Raw genomic sequence first — 12,883 nt, 5'->3', positions numbered from 1 at the left:
TTTTTTTGTGTTTCATGATGAGAGAGTGAGAATCCGTATGCTCTTTGTTCAGTAGTTCATCTAAAGTAACACCTAAGTCCTCCACAGACACAGACCTCTCTTTCAGTCCTTTCTGTAAATTCCAGTACTATCATTAGTCTTCATGTCCCGGGCCAGGGGAAGAGGGTCTGTGTACTGGTTACCGGAGAACACTGAATCCCCAGCTTGGATGTAGTCACTGGGTTATTCTGCTGCAACACTGGGAGAATTACAGGTGAGCTTGCTATAGGCACTAGGGATCCACTTGTAAACAGTCTGCGGCCCTTCCTGGTGGGGGCGCAGTTCCACATGTGAGTCCCCATATGGACCTGCACCAAGAGATGGGTTAGTGGACAGGGCAACGGACAGGCACTTCAACTAACAATGAGACCTGATTGAACCACAGTTGAAAACGTTCATAAATTCTACTTGAACACAATGTGATATGGATGAAATCATTTCCATATTCGCCATACCTTCAAATTCCCCTTGGTTGTAAACGCCCGTAGACAGACCGTGCAGGAGAAGGGCTTCTCCCCGGTGTGTGTCCTGTTGTGAATCTGCAAGGCACTGGATGAGGAGAAAGCCTTCCCACAAGTCCTACAGTGGTGCTGCTTGGCTGTGCGCCGCGCTGGGGCCGTCAGTGCGGACGTAGCCCCTCCAGAGCTCCATGAGAGGCCTGGAGCCTCTCCCTCCCTCTGGTTCCCACTTGTTGCCAGACTGTTTGGGAACGGCGTCCCTTCTCTCTTGAACTGCTGAGACCCGGAGAACGGAGCCGTGTCCGTGGCGGGTGTCTTGTTCGGGACGACTGAACATTTGAACTGATCGGAGGATGGCGGCGGAGCTCTCATTTGATGTGTGAGCGTGTGCTGCTTGAGGTTCCCTTTGGTGGAGAATCTTCTGGTGCACATGGGGCAAATGAACGGCCTCTCTTTGGTGTGGGTTCTGTAATGGATGTCCAAGGCACTTTGACACGCAAAGTTCTTTCCGCATATATCACATGCACTGTTCTTAAATATGCCCTTTTCACAAAGGCTAGGGCTACAGATTGGGGTGTCCTTTATCTGGTTAAAGAGTTCAATCTCAGAGGGATTGACGCTGGATTCATTGAACTTCAAAGTGGGTAAACTGACATTGGTCTGGAATGGTCCCTCTGAGTTTAGATTACATGAAAGTTTGCTGTTTGGAAAGAGATTGTCAAAAGTGGGGAGATTAAATGCAGGATACTTCCCTTCTGTTGAGTCACGTTCCCCTTCCTTCTTAATCCAATGGTGTTGCGATAGTCCATAACTTGTTATGCTGTTGTCGTCACGGTGGCTCAACTCAGACACAGATGAGGACAAACTGCTGGACAAGGAAGACTTGAAATGAGATGAGCCACTGTCTTCAGAAAAGTCCAGTGATTCGTTGGTGTTGTGCTGTTTATTAAGGGCTACTCCATTACAGCCCATTGGCCTTGAGATATCCAGGTTTAAAAAGGGGGCAGAATACGTCTTCCCATCCATGTGACACTGGACATGTTGCTGTAGTAGAAGGCCATGGGTGAACTTCTTTGGGCAGACGGAGCATGAGTGCTGGACCCTCCGTGTGGATGGGACATGGCGAACCGCGTGGTGGTTCCTCAAGTTGCCTTTGGAGGAGAAACCCCGGCCACACAGTTTACACAGATAGGGCCGCCCCCCCGCGATGTGCAGCTGGTAGTGCGTCCGAAGGGCCCCGGGACAACTGAGTAGGCGATGGCAGACGACACACTCGTAGGAGTCTGACACTTTCTTGTCAATGTCATCCAGCAGCAGCAGCTGCAGTTTTGAGGTATCAGAGGTTTTCAAGAAAGGGATTGCCGTAGTGGAACTTGAATGTGTGCAACTTGATGAAATGTCTTTGGATAAATGATCTTTTGATTCCCCTTGACGGCCGGTCGTCCTCTCGAACATTAAGTTAAGAGATGTTTGTCCTTCGTTGTGACAATCCACACTGCCTTGTGCGGTTGCTGCTGAGTCAGTGGGCATTGTTGTCTTCACATTTGAGGCCAAGTGAACCACATTATGACTGCAGGAACTAGAAGATAAAAGTGGGACCCCGTCTTGTTTGATGAGAGAGGGTTGTTTCGTAGCGCCCAAGGATTGCATCAAACTTGAGGTAGTAATTTGATCTGGACATGGTTTGATATTGATCCAACGTGTTGATGTTTTTTCTAGTGGCATGGACATGCCATAGGGAACCCCAGTGCTGGTTGGGATGTTGTCTAGGTGTTGTGAAATGGGATAGGGATTCATCTGGATGTGGGGGTAGCGCTTTTTGTGTCTCTGAAAATGAACCTTTAAATTCCCACGGGTGGAAAATCTATTTCCACAGATATTGCATTTGTAGGGCCTTTCCCCTGTATGTGATCGCACATGGATCTGCAAAGCGCTCTCACTCCCAAATAGTTTGGAGCAAAATGTGCATCTGTGTTTGAAGAAGCCCCTGTTTGAAGAGGCCTTTGACCCAGGAAGAGTAATATTTATGGCTTTCTGATTCTTCTGTTCAGCCAAAGTAGTCATAATATTTATAACAGGATTAGAATTAATCTGCAATTGACTGTTAGATCCAGTGAAATGTAAACTATTTGAGGTTTTATTAACTAAGCAATTTTTGCCGAATACCAAAGATGGTCCTTTTGTGCAAGTTAAATCATTACATTTTGGATTGAGACTACCAGGGTGCATGTATTCAGCTTTGGAAAACCGCTTTTGAAATCTCAAGGTCACTAGCTTTCTAAGACTTTGTAAGGAGTCAGAATGGAACAGTACACTTTCACTGCCTGGACTTTGCTGCTGGGTTGATGTTAATTTCTCATATCCAGTAATGTTACCAAACTGGGCAGATAAGCACTGTGCTGTACGAGCAGCCACTGCAAGCTGCTGAGAAAGGTTATAACAAAGGTCAATGAGTGGAGCAGCGGACTTCGATGATGAGAGTTCCTGATCACAGCCTACAGGCGACTGCGGTATCTTCACTTTCTCTGAGGCAAACAGATAAAATTGGTGACAAATCTGATTGGTTAATTGTAGCTGGCCGACCTGCTGCATCTGTAGAGCCAAGATCTGCTCCATCAAAGAAGAGACTGTGGATGCACCAGTTCCTATTTGGCAATCCTCCTCTTGGGTCTGCTGCGAAAACTGGGCCACAGCCACCTTCGTGCTCTGTAGATTTTCTATGTTCACGCTAGTGTTGTTTCTCCATGAACAGTGCTCCGGTGGCAAGGTGCTCCAAGATTGAGGTAATGCTGATGTCAAAGCTGATGGGCTCAAGGGAATGTCTGTCTTCTGTTGTTCCCCACTAGCGTGGCTACTGCTAGTGTTATACTCCCTCTCCAAACGACTGCCATTGCTACTTGTACAACAGTTCTCAAATGCCTTGTTGTCCTCCGTCTGTGCTGCGTCGGGGTCTTCCATCTCAAAGGTATTCACAGACTCTTCCAGCCCACTGAGTGCGGTTGTGGGAATACAGTGAACAGGGTCATACTTTGTGGGATCCGTTGTCCTGTGTTCTTGTAGAACAAGAAACTGAGGATTTGAAGAGCAGATCCTCGTATGGTGTTTCAAGTCCGATAGAGCGCTGAATTCTTCACAGCATTGTTCGCAGACAAAAGGACCAGGGACATTTTGAGGTGCAGTCTCCAAACCGCTGTCGTCAACATCATCTTGAAATAAAAGAACAATAATGAATTCATGTTTAAGGGACATGGCTTAATCAGACATAAGCTATGAGCAGTACATTTATAGCAATCACAAACGACAGGGAGAACGTTTGAGAGATTGATATGATTGAGTGGCAACAGGGCAAGAGCTGTCGTGCGTGTCATCACTCTGAGCAACAGCCATTAAAAAAAAAAGAAAAATACACCAATAACAGTTCTTTAATTCACAAAATTGTTAGATTTTGTATTCGGTCAGGGCAAATCACCATCGCTTTCTGAATCTGACTTTATTCATTCACATCCATATATCATTCTTTCTGCATGCGTCGGACAAAATGAATAAAAACCGCCGAATGAATTGAAAGATATGATAACTATAAATAATTGAGTAATTAATTATCATATTCCCTTGACGTTTCTATAACACACAATAAAATAGCATTATTTAAAAGAGGAGTTGCCAAGAGACAAAAAAAAAGTTAGTTTGCGTTTGACTTTGAGTTGAACAACGTCACTCGGAGAAGCGCTATTCGCATGGCTATACATAAAAAGAAAACGTAACTTCAGCAAATCTAATATATAACTCACCCATGCACTGCTCCTCCATACATAAGGCATTGCGCTGAACGTGCTTGGGTTTCGCTTGTTTCCTGCGAGACATGCTTTCAGCACTCAGGCTTGTGTTGAGCTCCTCGTACTGAGAGCGAGAGACACGTGAGAAGAGATGACAGTGTGCATGTGTGAGTGTGCGTGTGTGTGTGTGTGTGTGCGTGTGTGTGTGTGTGTGTGTGTGTGTTTCTATTATATTATATTCTATACAGTGTTACCCTTTAGGTTTCATTTGATAAAAACGACAGTGTTACCCCTTATGTTTTTTTCCCATGACGACCAATAAAAAACAACATTGTCACCCCTCATGTTTGATTTGATAAAAACGACAGTGTTACCCCCTATGGTTTATTCGATACATTTCGACAGTGTTACCCCTTATGGGTTTTTCATGACGACAGATAAAGAACGACCGTGTTACCCTTTACGTATCTTTTGATATAAACGACAGTGTTACACCTTATTTTTTTTCCCATGATGACTGATGAAAAACAACAGTGTTACCCCTTATGTTTTTTTTCATGACGACCAATAAAAAACAACAGTGTTACCCCTTATGTTTCATTTGATAAAAACGACAGTGTTACCCCCTATGTTTTCATGGATAAATATCGACAGTGTTACCCCCTATGTTTTTTTCATGACGACCGATAAAAAAGGACAGTGTTACCCGTTATGTTTCATTTGATAAAAACGACAGTGTTACCCCTCATGTTTGATTTGATAAAAACGACAGTGTTACCCCCTATGGTTTATTCGATACATTTCGACAGTGTTACCCCTTATGGGTTTTTCATGACGACAGATAAAGAACGACCGTGTTACCCTTTACGTATATTTTGTTAAAAACGACAGTGTTACACCTTATTTTTTTTCCCATGATGACTGATGAAAAACAACAGTGTTACCCCTTATGTTTTTTTTCATGACGACCGATAAAAAAGGACAGTGTTACCCGTTATGTTTCATTTGATAAAAACGACAGTGTTACCCCTCATGTTTCATTTGATAAAAACGACAGTGTTACCCCTTGTGTTTTTTTTCATGACGACCAATGAAAAACATCAGTGTTACCCCCTATGTTTTATTTGATAAATATCGACAGTGTTACCCCTCATGTTTCATTTGATAAAAACAACAGTGTTACCCCTTATGTTTATTTCATGACGGCCGATAAAAAACGACAGAGTTACCCCTCATGTTTTTTCCATGTTGACCAATAAAAAACCACAGTGGTACCCCTGTCGACGTTTTTGCGGGGATCCGAATCTGAGCTGTTCAGTGTGTTAACCCCTGAACTTATCAATGCACCATCAAGACACCGAATAAAGTCAACACAATGGTTAAACTTGACTTTATAATTTGCATGAAATAGAAATAAGACACATCCAACAGGGGACATCAACCTGACTTGAACCCCGGTCTCCAGGGGGTTAGCTCACAGCTCTCATCACTTCCCACAGTGATTTTTAATTTAATTTTGTCTGAGGTTATATATGGCAGTGCAATAGACATGATAGCATTACGTTTAAAATTAACAATATTGTGTTTTCCTCACAAATTGAGCCGCGGTCTCCAGTGGGTTAGGCAGAGTGCACTCCACTGCACCACTGAGGCAATAACAATACAAAATAATCAATCATCAATAAAGAGCATATATATGACATTAAAATGTATGTGTGTATTTCTATTATTTCTCTTTTGTTTTTTTCATGACGACCAATAAAAAACGACACTGTTACCCCTTAAATTTTATTTGACAAATACAACAGTGTTACCCTTTATGTTTTTTTTCATGACGACCAATCAAAAGCAACAGTGTTACCCCTTATGTGTTTTTCATGACGACCAATAAAAAACGACAGCGTTACCCCTTATGTTTTTTCATGACGACCAATAAAAAACAACAGTGTTACCCCTTATGTTTTTTTCATGACGACAAATAAAAAACAGCAGTGTTACCCCTTGTGTTTTTTTTCATGACGACCAATAAAAAACAACAGTGTTACCCCTTATGCTTTTTTTCACGACGACCAAAGATAAACGACAGTGTCACCCCTCATTGGTAAAAACGACAGTGTTACCCCCTATGTTTTATTCTATACATTTCGACAGTGGTACCCCTTATGGGTTTTTCATGACGACAGATAAAAAACGACAGTGTTACCCTTTACGTTTCATTTGATAAAAACGACAGTCTTACCCCTTATGTTTTTTTCCCATAATGACCGATGAAAAACATCGGTCATATTTTTTCATACACACACACACACACACACACACACACACACACACACACACACACACACACACACACACACACACACACACACACACACACACACACCCTTATATTTTATTTGACAAAGACAATTTTTTTTTTTTTCAAATATGTTTTTTCTTCATGACGACCAATAAAAAACCACAGTGGTACCCCTGTCAACGTTTTTGCAGGGCTCCGAACCTAAGCTGTTTAGAGTGTTAAACTCCAAACTTATCAATGCACCATCAAGACACAGACTATAGTCAACACAATGGTTATACTTGACTTTATAATTCGCATGAAATAGAAATAAGAGTCTTCCAACAGAGGACATCAACCGGACTTGAACCCCGGTCTCCAGGGGGTTAGCTCACAGCTCACGCCAGTTCCCACTTAGATGTATGAATGAATTTTGTCTGAGATTATATATGACAGTGCAATAGACATGATAGCATTACGTTTAAAATATTGTGTTTTCCACAGAAATTGAGCCGCTGTCTGCAGTGGGTTAGGCAGAGTGCACTCCACTGCACCACTGAGGCGATGACAATACACAATAATCAATCATCAATAAAGAGGATACACATGACATTAAAATCTATTTGTGTATTTCTATCATTTCCCTTTTGTTTTTTTTCTTGACGACCAATAAAATACGACTGTGTTACACCTAATATTTTATTTGACAAAGACAACAGTGTTACCCTTTATGTTTTTTTTCATGACGACCAATAAAAAACAACAGTGTTACCCCTTATGTTTTTTTTTCATGACAACCAATAAAAAACAACAGTGTTACCCCTTATGTTTTTTTTCATGACGACCAATAAAAAACAACAGTGTTACCCCTGATGCTTTTTTTCATGACGACCAATAAAAAACAACAGTGTTACCCCTTGTGTTTTTTTTCATGACGACCAATAAAAAACAACAGTGTTACCCCTTATGTTTTTTTTCATGACGACCAATAAAAAACAACAGTGTTACCCCTGATGCTTTTTTTCATGACGACCAATAAAAAACAACAGTGTTACCCCTTGTGTTTTTTTCATGACGACCAATAAAAAACAACAGTGTTACCCCTTATGTTTTTTTTTCATGACGACCAATAAAAAACAACAGTGTTACCCCTGATGCTTTTTTTCATGACGACCAAAGAAAAACGACAGTGTCACCCCTCATGTTTCATTTGGTAAAAACGACAGTGTTACCCCCTATGTTTTATTCAATACATTTCGACAGTGCTACCCCTTATGGGTTTTTCATGACGACAGATAAAAAACGACAGTGTTACCCTTTACGTTTCATTTGATAAAAACGACAGTCTTACCCCTTATGTTTTTTTCCCATGATGACTGACGAAAAACAACAGTGTTACCCCTTATATTTTATTTCACAAAGAATTTTTTTTTTTTTTTTCAAAGATGTTTTTTCTTCATGACGACCAATAAAAAACCACAGTCGTCCCCCTGTCGACGCATTTGCGGAGATCCGAACCTGAGCTGTTTAGAGTGTTAACCTCCGAACTTATCAATGCACCATCAAGACACCGAATAAAGTCAACACAATTGTTATACTTCACTTTATAATTCGCATGAAATAGAAATAAGAGTCATTCAACAGAGGACATCAACCGGATTTGAACACCAGTCTCCAGGGGGTTAGCTCACAGCTCTCTTCGGTTCCCACTTAGATTTATAAATTAATTATGTCTGAGATTATATATGACAGTGCAATAGACATGATAGCATTACGTTTAAAATTAAAGATATTGTGTTTTCCACAGATATTGAGCCGCGGTCTCCAGTGGGTTAGGCAGAGTGCACACCACTGCACCACTGAGGCGATGACAATACACAATAATCAATCATCAATAAAGAGGATATACATGATATTAAAATATATGTGTGTATTTCTATCAATTCCCTTTTGTTTTTTTTCATGACGACCAATAAAATACGACTGTGTTACACCTAATATTTTATTTGACAAAGACAACAGTGTTACCCTTTATGTTTTTTTTCATGACGACCAATAAAAAACAACAGTGTTACCCCTTATGTTTTTTTTTCATGACAACCAATAAAAAACAACAGTGTTACCCCTTATGTTTCTTTTCATGACGACCAATAAAAAACAACAGTGTTACCCCTGATGCTTTTTTTCATGACGACCAATAAAAAACAACAGTGTTACCCCTTGTGTTTTTTTTCATGACGACCAATAAAAAACAACAGTGTTACCCCTTATGTTTTTTTTTCATGACGACCAATAAAAAACAACAGTGTTACCCCTGATGCTTTTTTTCATGACGACCAAAGAAAAACGACAGTGTCACCCCTCATGTTTCATTTGGTAAAAACGACAGTGTTACCCCCTATGTTTTATTCAATACATTTCGACAGTGTTACCCCTTATGGGTTTTTCATGACGACAGATAAAAAAACGACAGTGTTACCCTTTACGTTTCATTTGATAAAAACGACAGTCTTACCCCTTATGTTTTTTTCCCATGATGACTGACGAAAAACAACAGTGTTACCCCTTATATTTTATTTCACAAAGAATTTTTTTTTTTTTTTTCAAAGATGTTTTTTCTTCATGACGACCAATAAAAAACCACAGTCGTCCCCCTGTCGACGCATTTGCGGGGATCCGAACCTGAGCTGTTTAGAGTGTTAACCTCCGAACTTATCAATGCACCATCAAGACACCGAATAAATTCAACACAATTGTTATACTTCACTTTATAATTCGCATGAAATAGAAATAAGAGTCATTCAACAGAGGACATCAACCGGATTTGAACACCGGTCACCAGGGGGTTAGCTCACAGCTCTCTTCGGTTCCCACTTAGATTTATAAATTAATTATGTCTGAGATTATATATGACAGTGCAATAGACATGATAGCATTACGTTTAAAATTAAAGATATTGTGTTTTCCACAGAAATTGAGCCGCTGTCTGCAGTGGGTTAGGCAGAGTGCACTCCACTGCACCACTGAGGCGATGACAATACACAATAATTAATCATCAATAAAGAGGATATACATGATATTAAAATATATGTGTGTATTTCTATCAATTCCCTTTTGTTTTTTTTCATGACGACTAATAAAATACGACTGTGTTACACCTAATATTTTATTTGACAAAGACAACAGTGTTACCCTTTATGTTTTTTTTCATGACGACCAATAAAAAACGACAGTGTTTTCCCTTATGTGTTTTTCATGACGACCAATAAAAAACAACAGTGTTACCCCTTATGTTTATTTTCATGACGACCAAAGAAAAACAACAGTGTTACCCCTTATGTTTATTTCAAGACGACCAATAAAAAACGACAGTTACCCCTTATGTTTTTTTCTTGACGACCAATAAAAAACAACAGTGTCACCCCTCATGTTTGATTTGATAAAAACGACAGTCTTACCCCCTATGTTTTATTCGATACATTTTGACAGTGTTACCCCTTAAGGGTTTTTCATGACAACAGATAAAAAACGACAGTGTTACCCTTTACGTTTCATTTAATAAAAACGACAGTCTTACCCCTTATGTTTTTTTTCATGACGACCAATAAAAAACAACGGTGTTACCCCTTATGTTTTTTTTTAATGACGACCAATAAAAAACGAGTGTTACCCCTTGTGGTTTTTTTCATGACGACCAAAGAAAAACCACAGTTTTACCCCCTATGTTTTTTTTCATGACGACGAATAAAGAACAACAGGGTTACCCCTTATGTTTTTTTTCATGACGACCAATAAAAAACAACGGTGTTGCCCCTTTTGTTTTTTTTTCATGACGACCAATAAAAAACGACAGTGTTACCCCTTATGTTTTTTTTTCATGACGACAAATAAAAACAGCAGTGTTTCCCCTTGTGTTTTTTTTCATGACGACCAATAAAAAACAAGTGTTGCCCCTTATGTTTTTTTTCATGACGACCAATAAAAAACAACAGCGTTACCCCTTATGTTTTTTTTCATGACGACCAATAAAAAACAACAGTGTTACCCCTTATGTTTTTTTTTCATGACGACCAATTAAAAACAACTGTGTTACCCCTTGTGTTTTTTTTCATGACGACCAATAAAAAACAACAGTGTTACCCCTTATGTTTTTTTTCATGACGACCAATAAAAAACAACAGTGTTACCCCTTATGTTTTTTTTCATGACGACCAATAAAAAACAACAGTGTTAGCCCTTATGTTTATTTCATGACGGCCGATAAAAAACGACAGTTACCCCTAATGTTTTTTTCTTGACGACCAATAAAAAACAACAGTGTCACCCCTCATGTTTTATTTGATAAAAACAACAGTGTTACCCCTTATGATTTTTTTCATGACGACCAATGAAAAACAGCAGTGTTACCCCTTGTGTTTTTTTTCAGGACGACCAATAAAAAACAACAATGTTACCCCTTATGTTTTTTTTCATGACGACCAATAAAAAACAACAGTGTTGCCCCTTATGTTTTTTTTTCATGACGACCAATAAAAAATGACAGTGTTACCCCTTATGTTTTTTTTTCATAACGACCAATAAAAAACAACAGTGTTACCCCTTATGTTTTTTTTCATGACGACCAATAAAAAACAACAGTGTTACCCCTTATGTTTGTTTTCATGACGACCAATAAAAAACAACAGTGTTGCCCCTTTTTTTTTTTTTCATGACGACCAATAAAAAACAACAGTGTTACCCCTTATGTTTTTTTTCATGACGACCAATAAAAAACAACAGTGTTGCCCCTTATGTTTTTTTTTCATGACGACCAATAAAAAACGACAGTGTTACCCCTTATGGTTTTTTTCATGAAGACCAATAAAAAACAACAGTGTTGCCCCTTATGTTTTTTTTTCATGACGACCAATAAAAAATGACAGTGTTACCCCTTATGTTTTTTTTTCATGACGACCAATAAAAAACAACAGTGTTACCTCTTATGGTTTTTTCCATGACGACCAATAAAAAACATCAGTGTTTCCCCTTATGTTTTTTTTCATGACGACCAATAAAAAACAACAGTGTTGCCCCTTATGTTTTTTTTCATGACGACCAATAAAAAACAACAGTGTTACCCCTTATGGTTTTTTTCATGACGACCAATAAAAAACAACAGTGTTACCTCTTATGGTTTTTTCCATGACGACCAATAAAAAACATCAGTGTTTCCCCTTATGTTTTTTTTCATGACGACCAATAAAAAACCACAGTGTTGCCCCTTATGTTTTTTTTTCATGACGACCAATAAAAAACGACAGTGTTACCCCTTGTGTTTTTTTTCATGACGACCAATAAAAAACGACAGATGATGACTGACGAAAAACAACAGTGTTACCCCTTATATTTTATTTGACAAAGACAATTTTTTTTTTTTTTCAAATATGTTTTTTCTTCATGACGACCAATAAATAACCACAGTGGTACCCCTGCCGACGTTTTTGCGGGGAACCGAACCTGAGCTGTTTAGAGTGTTAACCTCTGAACTTATCAATGCACCATCAAGACACAGAATAAAGTCAACACAATGGTTATACTTCACTTTATAATTCGCATGAAATAGAAATAAGTTTTCCAACAGAGGACATCAACCGGATTTGAACCCCGGTCTCCAGGGGATTCGCTAACAGCTCTCGCCAGTTCCCACTTAGATTTATAAATTTCTATTATTTCCCTTATGTTTTTTTTCATGACGACCAATAAAAAACGACAGTGTTACCCCTTATGGTTTTCTTCATGACGACTGATAAAAAACGACAGTGTTACCCCTTATATTTTATTTGACAACAGTGTTACCCCTTATGTTTTTCTTCATGACGACCAATAAAAAACAACGGTGTTACCCCTTGTGTTTTTTTTCATGACGACCAATCAAATACAACAGTGTTACCCCTTATGGTTTTTTTCATGACGACCAAAGAAAAATGACAGTTTCACCCCTCATGTTTCATTTGATAAAAACGACAATGTTACTCCATATGTTTTTTTTTATTTACACAGTTACTGAAACACATTGGTACAACATGTACTAGATCAATAATATGAGAAACATACCACTATTTCGGGAACACTAAACTATGTTTTCTCACTTTCAGGGACCAATACATTTTCATAAAACTTCTGATGCAAAAAAATCTTGTTCTGATGCAAAAAAAAAGGGTGCTAATCTTCAGTAAAAAAAATCACTGGCCTTATTTTATCAGCTGTGGGCGTTTTCATTGCCCTAACAACGTGAGCTAATCAACAAGTACAACATGTTCTAGACCAGTGGTTCTCAATTATTTTCTGTCATT

At 39.1% G+C, this 12,883-nt stretch overlaps 1 protein-coding gene across 1 annotated transcript; it reads right to left on the bottom strand.

Moving 5' to 3' along the window:
• Positions 1-222: 222 nt before the first annotated feature.
• On the bottom strand, positions 223-3,693 carry sall1b (spalt-like transcription factor 1b). The gene is made up of 2 exons (XM_030366095.1): positions 495-3,693; positions 223-306 (listed from the first exon to the last, which is right to left on the bottom strand). The coding sequence occupies exons 1-2, from the start codon at positions 3,453-3,455 to the stop codon at positions 223-225; spliced, it is 3,045 nt and encodes a 1,014-aa protein (XP_030221955.1). The 5' UTR covers positions 3,456-3,693.
• Positions 3,694-12,883: the final 9,190 nt, after the last annotated feature.

Source organism: Gadus morhua, chromosome 9, assembly GCF_902167405.1.
Source record: "Gadus morhua chromosome 9, gadMor3.0, whole genome shotgun sequence".
NCBI lineage: Eukaryota > Metazoa > Chordata > Actinopteri > Gadiformes > Gadidae > Gadus > Gadus morhua.
Note: the sequence above shows the minus strand (reverse complement) of the source record. Positions and strands in the feature narration are given on the sequence as shown.

Bases quoted from the DNA above. Each gene is read 5' to 3' on its own strand.
- sall1b (XM_030366095.1), bottom strand. From the start codon at position 3,455: ATGGAAGACCCCGACGCAGCACAGACGGAGGACAACAAGGCATTTGAG. The intron at 307-494 runs GTATGGCGAATA...CGCCCCCACCAG, and splicing joins CAACCAAGGGGAATTTGAAG to GAAGGGCCGCAGACTGTTTA.